The following is an 18,932-nucleotide window of genomic DNA, read 5'->3' on the forward strand; positions in this document are numbered from 1 at the left end:
AGATGTCCCTTCCATGTCCGAGCTCCCTTGATTCGCGGTGTAAACACGAGACACGTAAGCATAATTTTACTGGCTGCAAGACTTTACTTTTGGTAACTGCAGGGATGAGAAAGGATCAACAGGGAAGGTAAGACACAAAAGCCCAGAGAAGTAATGAAGAAAATATCCGCTGAGGCTCAACCGTGATACTGGTAAGGCACTGCCTTCATTCATGTGTATTATGTAAAATGCTCTGAGTGAGGTAGCCCTTTCTTATATAAAATCTAATAGAAAAGATATTTAAATATTGTAAAGAACTGAAAGGGAAAATTTTTTTAAGAAGCAGTATTTGCTGAATACCTACTGCTTGCCATTCTTTGAGCCAGATGTTTTATCTAGTTTATCTAATTTCCCAACGCTCCATGAGGTGTTATTTCAGTTTTTATAATGAGGAACCTGAGGCTCAGAGAGGTTAAGCAACTGGCTGACGTGGCCTGGCTGTAAGGGGCAGAGCTGGAGCCTGCGTCGGCCAGATTCACAACCCTGTACCCTGCTCCCTGCGCTGGTTCAAACCGAGCACCACAGACATGGCTCACGATTCTTAAATTAATGATTTACCTGTTTTTAACTCCTTAAAAGATAATAAAATAGAATGCTGTTACACATTAAATTTTAACACATTGAAGAAGACCAACATATAAGCCTGTGTTAGCAAGTTATCCTGGTTTTTTGTTTCAATTTTTTGCAGACTTGGAAATAAAGTTTCTCCTCCATCTTCATGTATATATTCAAATTCCTTCATTGTTTTAAAATCCAGACCAGCACTTTTCCGTTAACAAAGTTATGCAAGCAAGTACACTACTCCACCCTACATGCCTGAGCACAGAGTGCCAAAGCTAGTTAGAAAATCTCAGTAATAATTCCTGACATGACCCGGGTGACAGGACCTAGTCAGAGAAGCAGCACCCAACACTTTGACTATTAAAAAAAAAATGTGAGCAACTGTAAAATTATATTAGTGATTCACCTAAGAAACAAAATCCCCAATTAAACTTTCAAGTTTCTGAATCAGATTAATCTAAAATATCCCACCACTGCAAAGCAAGTTTAAAAGTTGGTTAACATTTGCAACGACTCATGATTTAGAATTTTCTTGATATTACATTACCAAAACTAAGTATAGAAACAAATAGATGTTTGATCCAACATAGGACTGCAACAATCATCCCCACGTTTTAATTTTAATATTCTTCAGAACAGCTCATTTTCCTAACTGAATTTATCAGGAAATGTTATAATTTGAATCAATTAATTTATATTCATTCTGCTTTATTTATTGGGTTTCTACAAAGATTGAATTTGCAACAAGGTTTCCACCGGGGGGGAAAAAGCCTGAAAAACCATGTACTATAGCATGATGCCTACCCCATTATTCCCATGCAGGTGATCAGATGATAGCGATTCAGATGACAAAACAGTAATTTCAAGCTAAGGTAACAGAGAAAACTTCAGTAAAGAGGTTAAGAGAGGCAAAACATTTCACAACAGACAATATGAAAATAGTTCTCTCTCATTAAGAAAGCAAAGCCCTAGTTTTATATCAAGAGTTTATATGATGATATGAAATTTTAAAATATTCTGACAAAAGTAAATAAGATCCAATTTTCATAGCTGTTTAAAGAACACTAATAACATCGTGAGGTGCTAGCAAGCAATAACAGATGTTCATGTTATCGCTGCCTTTAAGAAATCTTAAGAAGTGTTACACTAATCATATACAGGGCACAAATGTTTTGCAGTAAAATTCTGAATAACAATCAGGGAATGGAGGCTCTGAACTCAGAGTCTGCCTATAAATATGCCCAAGATTAAAGCAAAACTTTTATTATATGAGTTATCTTAAAGGTTTAACGTTGAATCAGCATGGAACCCAAGATCTACCATGTTTAGGATTTAGTATTTTAATATATAAACATAAATTTGTAAGCAGATCAATTAAAAAAAACTCCTTGTTCTTCATATCCCTTTGCCCAATAGTAACTTTAAAAGAATTTTAGGAGAAAAAAGTACTACACTAAACTTAATAAAAACTATACCATACGATCAGATAGATAACCATTCGTTTATGATCATGATTCTCAGTGCTTACAAAAGTCCTGTGAAGCCATTCTTTAAATAACAGGAATTAAAGTTGAACCTTAGACAGTTTAAAATGTTCATTAAATTCAGTGTTTTTCTTGTTCTTCTGCCATGCAAAAGGGAAAGCAAAACGCATTCACTCTTATTTCTTGGCCGATCGTGCTAACAATGTTTCTGGTGAAATACTACCCCCTCGTGGACTTTTTGGACATTGCAAACAGAGGTCATGTGTCTCGTGGTTTTACATAAGCATCTCACCACTACCTTAGCACTTCAATTAGATGGCATGTTTATTATACATTACTTTTGCTTATTCTCAAATTTTGAAGAGTCTTAAAAGTATTTTGATTTGAAATTCTGAAATCACAAACCTCTGTTGAAAAAAAATAATTTCAGGGAAAATACTGATCTCTACCTGATCTCTAACGGTATATTTAATTTTTTGGACAAATTTGAATCCTTCAATAATCATATTTGTTTTTTAATGTAAATATGCATATATTCTTACTGTATTATAAAATAAACTATAAACCTACATAGGTAATGATATTTTTTATTTTACATATTAAAACATATTTTAGAAAAACTGGTTTTTTAATACTGTTTTCAAATAGTCTTCTTAGTTAATATATTTTAGTTTTTCATGTTAAAGTTAGAAACACACAACTTTGAAACATTTAAAATTCCTTCTTTGGGCTTCCCTAGTGGCTCAGTGGTTAAGAATCTGCCTGCCAATGCAGGGACACAGGTTCGAGCCCTGGTCTGGGAACATCCCATATGATGCGGAGCAACTAAACCGGTGCGCTACAACTACTGAGCTTGCGCTCTAGAGCCCGCGAGCCACAATTACTGAAGCCTGTGCTCCCGGGGCCCGTGCTCCACAACAAGAGAAGCCACCACAATGAGAAGCCCGCGCACCGCAACAACGAGTAGGCCCCACTCACAGCAACTAAAGAAAGCCCACGCGCAGCAACGAGGACCCAACGCAGCCAAAAATAAATAAATAAATAAATAAAATTTTTTAAAAATCCTTCTTTGTTCTATATTAGTATAAAATACTGAAAATGGCATTATGAGTTTAAATGAGAAAATATTTTAAAAATCAATTTTACCCTATTGAAAACAAAAGAAAAGCTATTGAAAACGCTATCAAGAAAAAAAAGACACTTAGCGTACATAAAAATGGTATAAAGGCTTAAACACACAGATGTACCAGCTGTTTAAGTGCTAAATATCACAACTGATTTTTTTTTTCAGTTTCCCGTACAAAACCTACCGCAGTTAGTAGACACAATCGGAACTGAATGAAGCACTGATTTGGGGTTTTACATAAGTTGGTAAGAAGTTTGCATTTTTTTAATGGAAAAGATGAATTCCATCCTCTAAAAAAATGTGTATTTGCTATAACATTCCCATTGATACACAATAAATGATTCTAAACATTCACTTGAAAATGAATAAATTATATCTGGAAATAATAAAATTAGTTTAGTTCTGCATTTCTAATATCTCAGACCCACTGCCTAGCTCTGTAGTCACAGACAGCCTCCTGGCTTCCAGAAATGGGGCTGGGGAAGCTCCAACAGCTACGGCCGTGTGACCTTAGGTAATTCCCACTCTCTCTGCCTCCCAGAGTTATGAGTATTAAATGAAATAATCTAGGCAAATCCAATGTGTGGCATATATTGAGTGCTCAAGCAATACTAGTTACTGCTTTTATTAGCGTGTGCCGGCATGTAATAAACTCTATAAACATTCGGTTAATGAATGAACACAATCAAAATGTTTAGCATAACAAAAACGGAGTCCAGCTAAGTCAAAGGGCCTTTTTAAACAATACTGACAACAGCCTGTAAATAGAAACTAAAGTGGGAGGAACCTGTCTAAAAGTGTGCCCATAGGAAGCAACTCCAAATCGGGGCATTCATAAAACCGTTACAAATGTAAGAAACCTTCCAAATGCAGCTGAACTCACCGTTACAGGGAAATGCCTATGAAAACATTGCTTTGATTTTACTATCACCTGACAAAAGGCAGAATCTACTACATGTCAGCTGAAATATGTAGTCACCATTCAACCTTTGTGCTCTGAGAAGGTTCTATGTGCCTTGCCCAGGGATCTACTGGTATTAACGACAAAGGAAAATGTTTACCCACGTTTAGAACCAAAGAAGGACACGTCTGTATGGACAGTTATTTTTTTCAAGATAAAATGTGGCTTCTCATTTACCACCTTCCCCAAATCCATGCCTTCCTCAATGCAAATGTCATCATCATATTTCTTTATTCTTTCAGAAATACCCACTACTGCCTACTCTATGCCAAGAATGTCTAGAAACAAGGAATTCAGAAAGGTTTAAGGAAGTTACATTTCGTGGAGTTAAGAGTCTAGCTCAGGAAACAAATATTAAAGAAACAGCAATGAAAATATTTACAAAAGGTAACTATGGGAAGTATCATGAAGTAACATACCAGTCTATAATGAACACATCTAATAAAATCTGGGGAGACTGGGATATGCCTGGATACAAAAGGCTTCCCGAGGTAGTGACATTTAAGGTGAGACCAGAATAAGGTGGGAGAGGGGAGGATGGGCCAGAGAGAAATACAGGTGGAAAGGTAAAAGGCAAGAGGAAGAAGGCATGAGAAGGGGCTGGAAATCCATGCTAAGATTGTTTGGAGCTCCAGATAAACCTGATTCCTGTATTTAGAATTTTGACCAACTATTTCTCATTATCCTTAGAACCCAATTTGATACTGAAATGAGCACCATTTCCATCTTACACTACTCATACATCAAATTCAACACTACTCTACAAGCAAGGCGCTCTGTACACCTATCAGTTTTCAATGCAACGGGAAGCACCTTTCACTTTCAAGCAGGGGTTTAGATGTGAGGGGTAGCGAGGCAGGACCGGACATGCAGTTGGCAATTCCAAAGGAAAGAGGCAGGTGAAAACACTGACCCAAAAAGTAGGCTTATAAATCCATCGTTTTATTAGAAAATAAAGAATAAAATGATCTTAAGAAACATGAAACTATTACAGCAGGAGAAACAGGCAGGGAAGTCATATAAATTCTTGCAGATGTTTAGAGTAACTAATGAGTTTTCTATCAGAACACTGCAACAAGACTATAGATGATGTTATTCATTTCTCAGCTTTCTCATATTCATGGGAGCGCCACCATGGACCATTCTCTACCACTCATCTCATCTTTACTGTGTGACTGCCACCTACTTTCTCCACAACTTTCCATTTACCCTAATTTTTCTACCCAGTTTCACTGTTATCTTCTTCCCAGCACGGATTCTGAAAATACACTCCCTTAGGTCAACAGGGTTCCCTAAGTCTGTTCCAAGTTACACTGATATGACCAAATAACAGGCACCTTAGAGCATTCCGGGTATGTGTACAATTTTTTCAAGACCCTGCAGTGGATCTCCATTTTACTCAGAGTAAAAGCCAAAGTCCTTACAATGGTCCTCCTAAAAGCTGTCGGTGACTCGCACTCCCTGACCTCCCTGACCTCATCTCCCCCGCTTCCCCCTACAGAATTCCCTCCAGCCACACCAGATCCCTTGTTGTTGCTGTTCCCCAAACATCCCAGGCACTCTCTGGCCTTAGGCCCTCTGTCCAAACTGTTCCCTCTGCCTAGAAATGCGTTCCCTAGATACCTACTTGGCTAATTCTCTCTCTCCTCCTTCAAGTCTCTGGTCAATATTTCTCTCCTCAAGGAGGCCTACCCTGAGCCTCTTGAGCAGTGTGGACCCTGCACCACTCCTCCTCCCCCTAACTCTGCTTTTTATTTTTTCCATAGCACTTGTCACCTTTTAACATGCTGTAGAGGTGTGTGTTACAGAGACTGTTTATCACTCATACCTCCCTGATAGAGTAATAAGCTCCTCAGCTTAGGGATCTGTGTCTGCGTTGGTCATGGACATATCCAGGCTCCTACAATGGTGCCTGGTCCGTAATGGGTGCTCAATAACTATTTTCTGAATAAATGAATGAATTCTAAGCTTTCTCCCATTAATTTCTCTCATACCTTTGGATGTTGCTATGAGTCTGGTAGCAACAATAAAACAAAGAAGTAGCAAAATATATAAATAGATAAACTCAAGAAACGGTCAAACGTGTCTAGTTTTCATGCTTCATTTTTTTTCTCCGAACAACAAAAGTAGGCATGATTTGCAGGTACATCGAAGTAAACTAAAACACCCTGCCCTTCACCTGTATTTATCTTTGGGAAACTGAATTTTCCAATCAATTTCCACAAAGACAATGAATAAAAATAAACAATGCATAATAAGAAATGCATGTTTAACTGTCAACATTACATCTGTTTACGGCATCTTTGTTCATGGTTTGAAGACTCAATCTTCACATTGAACCTGGCAAATATACTGTTATTTACTTTATCCAGTCAAAATATGATTTCTATTTTAGATTATATTTTATTTTTTTCAGCACAAACCTGCTTAGTTTCCTTTCCTATATGGAGAATTATTTCATGATTTTGCAAAGAATTCAATCAGGTTTTTTTTTTTAAGATAAAGATATTGATAAAGTATTGAACCCCTGAATAAAGTATTTACATTATATATACATTAAGGGCAAGAGTGTTTTGGGGGAAAAAATGGAAATAATAACTATACACAAGATAGTAGTCTAATAATGGTGGAATGATGACAACACCAATACCTACAGAGAAGACACATCGTATCAAGAAGATAGAATTTCATGAAGATTCTCAACTATATATAAAAAACACTAAAGGAGCATACATAAAACAGTACTGGGGATAAATATTTGTAGTATCTCAACGTCTACATGAAGAAAAAATCATCAGTACAAAGAATGTACTTTGTGCTACAAAGGAGATAAGACTTCTTCGCAAATCTAAACTAACTACTGTCCAATTTTTTTATGCTATCCAAATTCATAACTTAAGTCCACATGCAAAAGAAACAAGTCTGTGCATAATCTGAGCCACATAATGGGGTAGGGAGGGGTACCAGTAATCACCCAGAGCTTCAAGGAAAGAGGAAGGCGGTTAGTGAGAGCTAAACAGAGGCATGAGATAACCAGAAGTGATAAAACTAAGCTTATACTTCGGCTGAGTATCAGGAAGGAATATCAGACGATATGATGTTTTATTATGAAAAACATCCTAAGTACAGAAATACTGCTACTTGAATAATTTAAAGATACTGAATTTAGGATAAATGTTACAAACTAGATGTCTGTAGTGTCTAGTCAGCAAGTAGTAGATATTTCCGCAAAAAGAAAATGGCTTTGATTCTGAGGTTCTCTCAAAACTTATTAAATTGTTTTTAAAAAATCAAACTAAAGGCCCAAAACAAAGTATTGTTTGGTAAGGCATTATCCTTATCACAAAACTAATTCTGACCACATCATCCTAAGTAAAAGGCTGGTTGAGAAGTGTCAAAACAGAAATTTGAAACATTATCTTCATGAAAACTATTTAAATTGATCTTTTAAAAAACCTCTATCATTGCTGAAAATGCTTACTGAAAAATATCAGAAATAAAGTTTTATACTAAAATATCTCAATGGTGTCTAAAACTCTGTAATAAAAGTAGACAGAAAATCTTTATCTACAGTTTTTATTTTACTCCCTTTCTTCTTACTAAATGTATGTTAACAAAAAAAAGCCCTCAAATGATCTAGACAAAAGCTTTTAGCTCAACACATAATTGCCAGAAAATTACAATAATTGTACCAATTAAAATAATCTTGAATGAACAGTATGTCATCTTAATGTTCCAATGGTTTACAGAGGGATCTACTTAATTAGCTGAAATTGCCTTCCAGTGTTAGTATCAAATGTCATTTGTTAAAAGTTGAACAATTTAGAAAATAATTTAACAAAGCAATTTTACCAAACACCAAGAACCAACATTTCTTTTTCAGCTGAATAAATCAAGCAGATGTGTCATCAAATTGTTATAAAAGTAAATGAGGCTTTTTATGGATTAAAAAAATTTTACTACTAGTGTTAAAAATACTATTTTCTGATTGTTTTCACCAAATCAGATTTCTTTAATAAAATAAATGAATATCAATTATATACTGCTGTTTTTTGTCTGTTGTAAATAACACTTTTTATTATTCAAATGACAAGCAATAGCATCAGAGAACTCAACTATGGTTAACTAGAAACAGTCATCTAAGTTATTCTAACATATTCCAATATATGATTTTTCAATGTTGATCAAATTGGCTTCCTACAGTTTTTCATTAAGAAATCATCTTAAATTACTTTGTCAATTCCTTAATGAATTCTCAGATTCTTACTACATTGTCTTTTTTCTCTTCCTTAGACTAGCTACAAAGCAGTCTTTTAAGTATTTGCAGGCATATAGGACAAAATTATTTCTTTTTAAAAACAAGGCATCTCAAAGTCACCCTGAATCCAACCCATTCATGGGTGGCAGGCCCACCAAGAGGTGAAGTCCAAAATAAGAGATTAACTTAATGGCAAAACAAAGTTCCCATTACCTCATTATACCTCCAATATATAACAGTCTATATTTATTTGAACAAAATAAAATATTCCCCCTATAAAAATTTACTCCAAGCTATTTTTATTATATGATTAAAAATACCCCCCCAAAAGCATTTCTTTGACAACTGTTCTACTGATATATTAATGAACAGGGTGAAAATTACTATTATCTTTAAACTACAGGTGATACATTCTCTTTTGTAAGATATATATTAATTAATTAAAAATATAAATTTTTGAAAGTTTCCTTGAATATTAGGAAGTCATATAAGCTTGAGGCTCAAATGCTGAAAATTAGGGTGAAAGTTTTAAAAGGTCAAGTAATTGCCTATTAGCAAATAACAGCAGTTTTAGCCTGAAAAGTTTTCTATCATCCAGAAGGCAATGTTTTAGCCTGATATTGATAAACACCTGTTAATTGGCTGTTTGAGCCATCACATTTTTACTTTCTTCCAGTTGTTTCAAATATGTACGTTTTACCTTCAATCAGAATATAAGTTCCTCAACACTTGAGTATTTAGGGACAAAAGATATGTTGTATGTAATACACCCTCTAATGGCTTAAGAAAAAAAAAAGGGTGTGTGTGGGGGGCAAGTAGTGGTGTTTTGGGGAGATTCACGCTGTAGTATTTAGGTGTGAAATACACTTTTGGATGGTTTGGCAAAAGGAAAGTGTATGTATGTGTGTGTAGATATGTGTGTAAGTTGCTCGAGGGCCTAAGATGCTTTGTATAGTTGTCTCTCTGTGTACCCCACGTGCTCAGCCAGCCCCTGGAATGCATGAAAGCACAAAGGACAACAATCTAAGCCCTGACCCATAGTAAAAACTCACACTGAATACACAGTAAATGAAGAAAATTAACTAGAATGGATAAACAAAAATCAAGGGAAGCCATGAGGTCTCACACCTACTCATCTTGGTTTCTTTAAGAAAAGAGACAAGATTTCAGGAAGGCATGTTTTATTCAAATGATAATATCTAAAATGAGACTGAAATACTCTTCATCCTTTTTATATCTTTTGTCTTCCAACAACCATCCCAGCAAAAAAGTAACTAGAAAACTACAAAACCATGACTTTCTAATTTAAATTACTGCCAATGATAAGTTAAAAGCTCACTTTCATAAAAACATGCTCAATATTTTCTATATAGTTTGACAACATGCAGAAGAAATAAGATAAATTTTCTGCAAATAAATTAGACACTGTGCATTTAAAAAAATTTTTTTAACTATATATGATTTTTCACCTGAATAGTTCATTAACCCAAGAGTTTCAGATTCTAATCATACTTGACCTCATTGATGGACTGTCCATCTTACTTCCTACAGGATCAGAACTGGCTAACTTGGCTTCTTGGCATTTGTGGATTGCAGGTCTTAAAATACTAATGAACACTGCACCGTCTGCATCCACTTGCTCCATGCCTTTTAGAGGTACCAGCTGATTCTAACATTAGAATCAATCAATCAATAAAGTGTGGTTTGTGATTCATCCTGCCACCATGAAACAAAATGGTAGGTTTTTTTTTTAAAGCTTTCAATAGAGCTATGTATATATACATAATGATTTTCAATTACACGTGGCATGTGTGTAAAGGTTACTAAAACCACATAAGTGCACTAAGGAATACAGTTCTTGGATTCATTTAATGTAAACTATGTCCTTAAGTAAAATTCTTAACAAAGCAACAAATATTTACTGAACAATCACTATGGAGAAAAGGAACGGGAAGAGGAAACTTTCTTAATAAGAACCAGGTCCTTCATGTTTGTATCCCTCCTCTCTTTTTATTTGCTCAAATCATAGCATTTATCGTCCTATATTTTAATTATTTACTGTGCTTTTCCACTGCGGTAAAATGTCTTTTTAAGTCAAAGAAAAGGTGAAAGAACAGGACAATCAACTCCCAAACACGCCTCACCTAGATTCACAAACTGTCAACATCATGTCGCGATACACCTGCTATCTCCCTCCTCCCCATATATATGTACATGTATACACATCCACATAATATATACACAGGTATACTTACAGACATATGCGTATCTACACACACATACATACACTTTCCTTTTGCCAAACCATCTGAAAGTGTATTTCACACTTCAGTACTTCAGCATGAGCCTCCCCCAAATACCCTTACCATGCCTAAGGAAATTAACATTAATTCAAAAATTCTTCCTCCCCAATTGCCCACAAGATGCCCTTCAGTGCCCTGCTTTTCTTCTGATACAGATCCCTATCACAGCTCACACACTGCATTTTGGCTGTGGGAGCTATCTCTTCAGTCTCCCCCAGTCACCAATATGGAATTCAAGCCAGTTGTCTTGTAGAATGTTCCACATTCCGGATTCATCTGGCTGCATCCTCAGAATTAGAATCATAGTACAACACGGCTGGCAACTATACCAGAAAGGTGATGTGGTACCTTCTACCGCATTTTATCTAGTGGCACATGATGCTATGCACCCCATTAATGATGCCAGGCTTGACTATTTGATTAAAAATGTGGTGACAGCCAGACTTCGCCACTGCAAGCACGTGTCGTCGTTGTGATTATATGTAACCTGGGGGTGATATTTTGAGACCATGTGCACCTCCTGTGCTCCCCAACAACCTTCCTCCAGTGGTTTCTGCAACCACCGATGATCCTTGCTTGAATCAATTATCATACTGGGGATTTTAAAAAACGATAATTTTTCTACTTCATTCATTCCTTCTACACTTATCCCATTCTCCTAAAACAAAGAATTATTCCTTTTTCCTCTCTTCTAAGTATTACTATGGACTCACTGGATTTCTTTTGTTGATATGTTATAATCCATTACCATCATTTTTCTTTGTGATTCTCAAATGGGCCCAAGTTTGAAAGGTGCTCCTTCAAGCTAAGTCCTGTGCCCTTCTGTGCAGACCTCACTGTCTTTGAACATTTCCTTCCTTGATTGCTGACACAACAATGCAGGCTCCCCGAGCTTTCCCTGCCTTAGACCTGGAATTAGCCATTTCTCCAAGGAGTCCCAATCAGAAACCAAGATCTAGGCACCAGATGTGCTCACAATTTGGGGGTATTTTTGCTCCCTTTTGGTGGGCAAAACTAGAGGAAACCTCACTTTAAATTATGAGTTAATATTTAATATCTCCAAACCCAGTCTACTACCATAGTGCTCCTCCTAATTTCTTCCATTCAATATTTGTACATCCCTTCGCCCATAGGGAAAACACTGGCTTCCAAAAATATCTATTAATTCATTTTTTACTCTATCCTATGATACATTCAAAAGGATTTCAGGAGTATAATACCAATACTATTATCAGCAACAAACCTACTAAGCTCAACATTTCTTTGCAGTTAATTTTGTCTTCAGTATATTATACTAAGAATAAAGGATCATAGAACTGAGTTCAAAGGTGTTTGAATTAATTTTTTTCTGTGTGGTTGTATTTTCAATTTCATGTACCATTAGGATCATTTCTTTCTGTTTGTATTCAATATTAGGGTTTGCTTTTCCCATCCTTTTTGTTTCTCGATTATGATATGAAAGGCAAACTACATAAAAATGTACATTCAGAGACATCTCATTCCCCATCTAAGAATCCTCTTTAGGTAAACATTTTTATTAGTTTCTGGCTTACCCTTCCCATGGGTTTGTTTTATATTTTCATAAAAAATAATATATACCTACATATGTATATACAGATGTTCTTATTCCCCATTCTTTCTTATACAAACAGAAACATGTTATATACTCTTTTGCACTTTACATTTTTCACTTACTAATATATCCTGAAAATTCCTCCATATCAAATCATAGTTTTTTCTCATTTTCTACAGCTACAAGGTACTCTATTATGGTAGCTGTGCCATAATTTATCCAACCAATGTTCCTATAAATGTGCATTTAAATTATGCTGCTACAGATAAGGTCACAATAAACAACCCTGTATAACCAGTTTTATAACTGTGGAGGTGTGTGTTTAAATTTCTACACGTGAGATTATAGGATCAAAAAGTAAACATATATTTACCTGGTCGCCTTTGTACCTCCAGCATCAGGAGCAGGGCCCCCAAGTAGCAGACACTTAGTAGATTTTTTTCGAGTGAACTCAATTATGAATTTTTTTGAGAGCTTTAAAAACTCTTTATTTTCACATCTCTCCTGCTTCTATTTCCTGAGGACACAGACCTTCTTCCACCGATTACTCACCCTCTTCACAGAACATGCAGAGGGCCCAGTGCTGGGAACCCTAAGCACACGGTCCTTAACATGTGAGCAACTGATCAATGTTCCTGGACTCCTGAGACACAATAAACTTCTAAGCATTATATTCAATTAAAGGAAGGTGAAGAGACTGACTTGAGTCCTATGTGTATCAAACCAAAAACTGTGCTCATCTAGCAAACACTCATTATTATACAGCACCTATGCTATGATGCAAACGTTTATTCATGAAATAATATTTTACTGCACAACCAAGGGAAAACCAGTCATGTATCTTATAATAAGAAGGTGATTTCTAAAACATCAAAGAGCAGATGCAATCAGTGACAGTGCTCCACAGGCCCATGGTAGTTGTGTGTCGCTGCCATCTACGAGAGCACCTACTTGACACAGCTCACAGAATTCAATGTTTAATTTAGCACAAATTAAACAGCAAAACCTACAAGAGCTCAAGTGTGTAGACTAATACTACAACCAGCCTCTATATTCTAAAATCAGTTATTCACCTAGAAAATATTAGATAAAATATGTACATGAAAAATGGGGATTGGAAAATAATGAAAACCACATGCTGACAATACTCTAAGAAAAATTACTTGGAATTTTAAAAGTTTTAATGTATAAACTCTACACTGAATGGTTCGTTAAGATTTAATATTTCATTTACATGTTCAAAATAATAGTTTCAATTATACCAAGTTTTATACAATTGTATAGTTCCCTTGTATTGTATTTTTTCTAAGAGGTATTTTTACTTGGAGTTGTAATTGAAAACTTTGAAGGTATTAAGTATTCTGGTAAACAAAAGGGATTATAATTTTATTTGTTTATTTGACAAGAAAGTCAAACTCTTAAAACTTGACCTGCTTGATATTTCACTGAGCATTAACTGTATGGCTTTCCAGAAAAAAGTAATCAATTTCTTTACCAGAAGTAGATTTAAAAAGTACTTCAAATGACTGACTATAAAAGAAAGATAGTTCTTTTTATTGTTTTATAGAACAATTTATTGTTCTATAAAAGAACAATAAATTGTTCATATATTTTATAAATCCTTTATTGTTTAATGCAAAGAATGTTTTCCAGCCAGTATTCACAGTTCCCCAAATCCTCCAGATATAAAGCTGTGAATATACCGGCACTAATGATTTGGAAAATGTAACCTCCTTAATATTCTATAAAGACACTTAGAATAAAAAATAAAATAGAAATAAATAATAATGTTTTAAGGTTTGCATTTTGTATATATAAATAACAGAGCTAACAGGACTATGAAACATTTTTCATCATATAGGTTACATTGAGAAAGGAAGAATAGAGACAAATAAAGCTGTAAATTTTGCTTAATGGGATATATACCTGTGCTAATACAACTCCAAATTATAACGGAATTAATGAGAATGATTAGTTGAACCCAGAACTCTACATTTTACACATTTTGTATTCATTTTGCTTTATATGCATTAACTTTCTTCTGAAAAGTCAACTCAGTCTAAGATAAATTTAAATATAAAGAGGTCAGATAAAGTACCTTTCATAGATGGTTTTTAATGTCATTTGATCTGGAATACCTTCAGTCTCTTCCAAATACAATATGAGCCATGAAGTTCGGTATGGCCACTGCTCAGTAAGGTTGATCCAGCTAGCAAGCCTGTCCCAGTTGAAACTTATCTGATTGGCTCTCAGTAATCGCCCTTTAAGGAATACAAAAAATGTTTTATAAAATTGTGCTAAATGAAATAAGCCAGTCACAGAACGACAAATATTGTATGATTCCAACTATATGAGGTATTTAGAGTAGCCAAAATCATAGAGACAAAGTATAATGGTGGCTGCCAGGGGCTGGGGGGAGAGGAGCAGGAGGATGAGTACAGAGTTTCAGTTTTACAAGATGAAGAGTGACGGAGATGGATGGTGGTGACGGCTACACAACTATGTGAACTGTACCCTTAAAAATGGTTAAGGTGATAAATTTTTATGTGTATTTCATTTAACACAACAAAAAAAGAAAAAATATATATCATTTGAAAACAGAAAGAGCAGCATGTAAAATCTGAATTTCAACATTTTAAATTATAAATTAATTTTACTCAGTTATACAAATTAGCATAAAATTATGTTTATACAAAGAGAAAAATTAAAGCTGAGATGAAATTTAAAAATTTTTAAATCATCGAGTTTTAAAATAACAATAGACAACTGGTAGTTGATTTTCATTGTCAAAGCTAATATTGGTTTTATTAGACACACTTAATGCAAATAAAACTGGTATTCAGCAGTGTAAACATATAAACCCAGTACATCCTTTTGTTTCTGAAACTGAATTGCTTTGTTAATGTTAAACCTTATTATCTACCATACAACAGTAAGAAAACAAAATTCACCTGTCACAGAAACAATATTAAGTAATCTTCTCATGGTCTGAGGACTTATGTCACTGAACCAGTCCTCTGTAACCAGCAGTTTTGTAAGATCAAAGGACATCTGCCGAGTAATCGTGCGCTGCATCTGTCTTCTTCGGTAAGTATCCTGAAACAGTGAACCCATACGTCGAGCCTGAGAACTTAAGGCTTTTTGAGAAGTTAATATATGTTTATGTCAACAACAAAAACAATCCAAAATTTTAGTCAAAGAGGAAGACTATATAGTAATAAAAAGTATTATTATTACTTCCTGAGGCAGAATATTTACAGAACAGTTATAAAGTAATATTAGCAGCAACTGCATCGAATGCTATGGTTTAGCTTCAGATGTATTTTGATTTATAGTTGTACAGAGAAAGCTCGATGCCTTGAAGATCATAAATAAGCAGAATTGTGTAAAGAAAATTCGACTCAAACTCTTACAGGAGCTCAGTATTTATAGGAACCCTGAAATAATCAAGCAAATGACCCCTCGTCTAGATTTAAGGATTCAGCATCTTGATTTTTAGGTTATTTTTAAACGTGTGACACAGCTGCTCTAACTATCCTCACATCTGCGTAAGAATTAAAGGCTCCCTCCTGGGTGGGGTGGGGAACCCCATCTAATCTGAGGAGGAGCAGGCACAACAGAGGTGCGTTCTCACCTAAGGTCATGAGACAGGGGAATGTGGATACAATTACAGGGAACCCAGGAATCCAGACTCACAGGAGAGAAAGTCAAAACTGAAAATCACACCCTGCTCTTAAGTTAGAGTTGTCAACTGTCATTCATAATATTATTTTCACATCCATACTTGTACATGGTAGAGGAATAAAGTCAAAATATCACTGAAGACACATTTTTTAAAATGTAAAATGTCCCAACTTAATGTTAGCAAACTAGGGGGGAAAATAAATGGCGCTAATGCTAGCCCAACCTAGCCATCCTTAAGCAGCACAATCACCATAACTTACCTGCAAGTGGACATCTTCCTGCCTTGTAATACTCCCTTATTCTTTACAAAAGAAGGCTCCTAAAGATAGGGTAGGACAGGGAAACTACCGTGTTCCAGGAGAAAACCAAGGGACTGGGAAGGGCACAAAATCACTATGTGCGGGAGAAAAAAAAAAGAGTACACATCTCACAAACATCGGGGAAGGAGGAAGGCCAACAGGAAAACAAAGCAAGGAATTGTTCTCACACTACGCGCCTCTCTCTCCCTTACAGCTATGGTGACATGGGTCCCTGGAATAAACACAACTTGACCTGGAATGAACCCAGTGGTTCTCTAACCCTCGATGAAATCATCTGGGGAGCTTTAAAATCTCACTCTCAGAGGTTCTGATTCAATTGGTCTGGAGTCTGGAGTGGCACCTGGGCTGAGAGCAGGCTGGGAGAGGACAGGCACTCCTATATAATTTACAGTTATTATGGCTCTAGGTTCAGACATTCCTTGAAAAACCACCTGAAGCTGAAAGGAAATCCAATGATAAAATTTACTTGGTGAGCTCAATGCAGTATTTATAAAATATTACGTGGCATCACCTTGGTTTTATTTAAATAATAGCAATACAAACAAATGGCTCAAAACATAAGGTAACTTACCCGTCTATTAAGGGCCGTCTTACTACCAAGTTTTGTCATCTCTCCAAGGCTGTTTTGTGAAACTCTCCTGTCAGCATCTTCCTGCAACCCTTAAAGAATTTATCAAGAAAGCACCATTGTATTAAAACCCTGTTGTATGTGATATTTAAAGAGTAGTGAAATATGAACAATATTTTTCAAGGTAAAAGGAGATGCACCATAAAAAACTATAGAACTACTTCAAACCCAAAGTACCTGAGGAACTTGATCTTTACCTGTATTATCTGAGCATGGAATATCTCCATTAGTTGTTGAAGTTACAAGAAATTTTCTTGCACTGCTTAGTCCACGACTATTGAGGAAAACAGGTAGATGAACTATGTTGCGCATATAGTCATGTCCATTGATGTTTGAGTCACGAAGCACGCTGTTGAGGTTCTGGTTAATTGCCTTTATAATAATATGTGGATCACTTGCAAAAATAGCAATGAACGGGCCTTTTGAAAACAGAACTCGGACCTGCAGTAGAAGAAATGTATAGTTATGATAAGATAAAAATTTTAAATTATCCAAAGTAATAAAACACCTCTTCAAAATCTGTGTTGTCCTTTGGTGACTATATTTTTAAAATAACATTTCCTTTTCATTCAAGTATTATTCTATATGAAAACAAATTTTACCAAAGTCGCAATCTGGTTTGTCACCATCTGACAATTTTTCAACATTTGACAGTGATAAAATCTCCAAAGAAAACAATTAATCCTGTCGTATTTCGAGACACTTATGGTCTACGTAAGAGGTAAGATCAACACACAAGAAATATTCATGAATATATATGACGTACTAGCCACACTGGTCTCCGACCACAGTTACATACTGCTGTTTATAACGTACCTTACAGAGAGCCACTGACGTGCCCTACTTTAACAGAACTCTACAAATTCTGTGGTTTCCCTACCCTTAACTCTATTCTAACCATAACTATCTGCAAAGAAAAGCTGGAGTCACACTATGGACTTTAGAGACCCTCTATTCACTTTTTTCCTCACACTGCCGTTAAGCTAGAATTGTTTAAATCTGCTTGTGATGAAACTTCTACTCTTGCTATGTTTCTGCATAAAATATGGTTGTTTTTACAAAAGAAGTAGTATTCAAACTCCACTTGAGATATTCATGAAGCGATTCCTCTCAGCTGCCACATGTGTGACAATGACAAGTATCAAGTTGGTTCAGACATACGGTGTCCAGCATCTGGAGCACTTTGTCCTGCTCACAGGCATCCAGCCCATCGATGATAACCACCAGCCTTGTCTGATTCTGAGTGAAGCTGTCAATGGTTTTTGCCATCCTGGCCATCAATTCCACTTCACACTTAAGAACCTGTGCAAAAGAAAGGATACAAAGCACTGGAATCTGAGAAAGTTAAGCACATTTCTTAGAAAGCTGGACAGAAAGTCAGCTAAAGGAAGAAAAGGAACCCAAAGTCCTCACTGCCAGCTGTGGTTCCACTTAAAACTGCAGCGAGTGCTTCACCTAAATTAGAGCATTTATTACAATAAGGTAGACGCTGTCACATCCATTTTAAAAGGACAAACTTGGTTGAGTGACTTACTTGCTGAGATCACACGCTCTGAATGTCAGAAGACATATTTGAATGCAAATCCAAATAATCTAAATACCACACTACATTTGACTCCCTGATGGCATGTGACCTTGATCAAAGTAAGGGGCTGCAGATAATTGTATAAAGCCCTTTTTTGCTCTAAAAGTATGTTCCTATCTTATATGTTTTGGTGGTTCAATCTGCTTACTCTACCAGGCTCTAGAGTAACCTGTGTTATTAGGTAGTAATTACCAACTGTGGAATAATCTGCAACTTTCTGAGTATCTTATAAAAGTCTGTTTTATAAAAATACATTATTTTTGTAACTTTTCCCACTTCACGTATGTATTTTCATAGGAAAAATCTAGAGTAAAACTAAAAACAAATGCAATGCTTTAACACTTAGAGAATACACTCCCTAAAGCTCCATGGTCATGGGGAGCATATTCACATTAGGATTACTTTCTGCA

General features: G+C 35.7%; 1 protein-coding gene across 4 annotated transcripts in view; it reads right to left on the reverse strand.

Annotated features, from left to right (window-relative positions):
* Positions 1 to 18,932, reverse strand: part of KIDINS220 (kinase D interacting substrate 220) — a 91,780-nt gene that overhangs the window by 31,343 nt on the left and 41,505 nt on the right. For all 4 annotated transcript variants that reach the window (XM_082641974.1, XM_082641972.1, XM_082641973.1 and 1 more), the window contains exons 18-22: positions 18,099 to 18,239; positions 17,135 to 17,378; positions 16,881 to 16,969; positions 15,257 to 15,401; positions 14,404 to 14,566 (exon numbers count right to left, since the gene is read on the reverse strand). In XM_082641974.1, the coding sequence (XP_082498100.1) occupies positions 14,404 to 14,566; positions 15,257 to 15,401; positions 16,881 to 16,969; positions 17,135 to 17,378; positions 18,099 to 18,239 (782 nt within the window). The remainder of the gene's footprint in view (positions 1 to 14,403; positions 14,567 to 15,256; positions 15,402 to 16,880; positions 16,970 to 17,134; positions 17,379 to 18,098; positions 18,240 to 18,932) is intronic.

This window comes from Mesoplodon mirus (genome assembly GCF_964341445.2).
Source record: "Mesoplodon mirus genome assembly, chromosome: 14".
In the NCBI taxonomy this organism is placed as follows: domain Eukaryota; kingdom Metazoa; phylum Chordata; class Mammalia; order Artiodactyla; family Ziphiidae; genus Mesoplodon; species Mesoplodon mirus.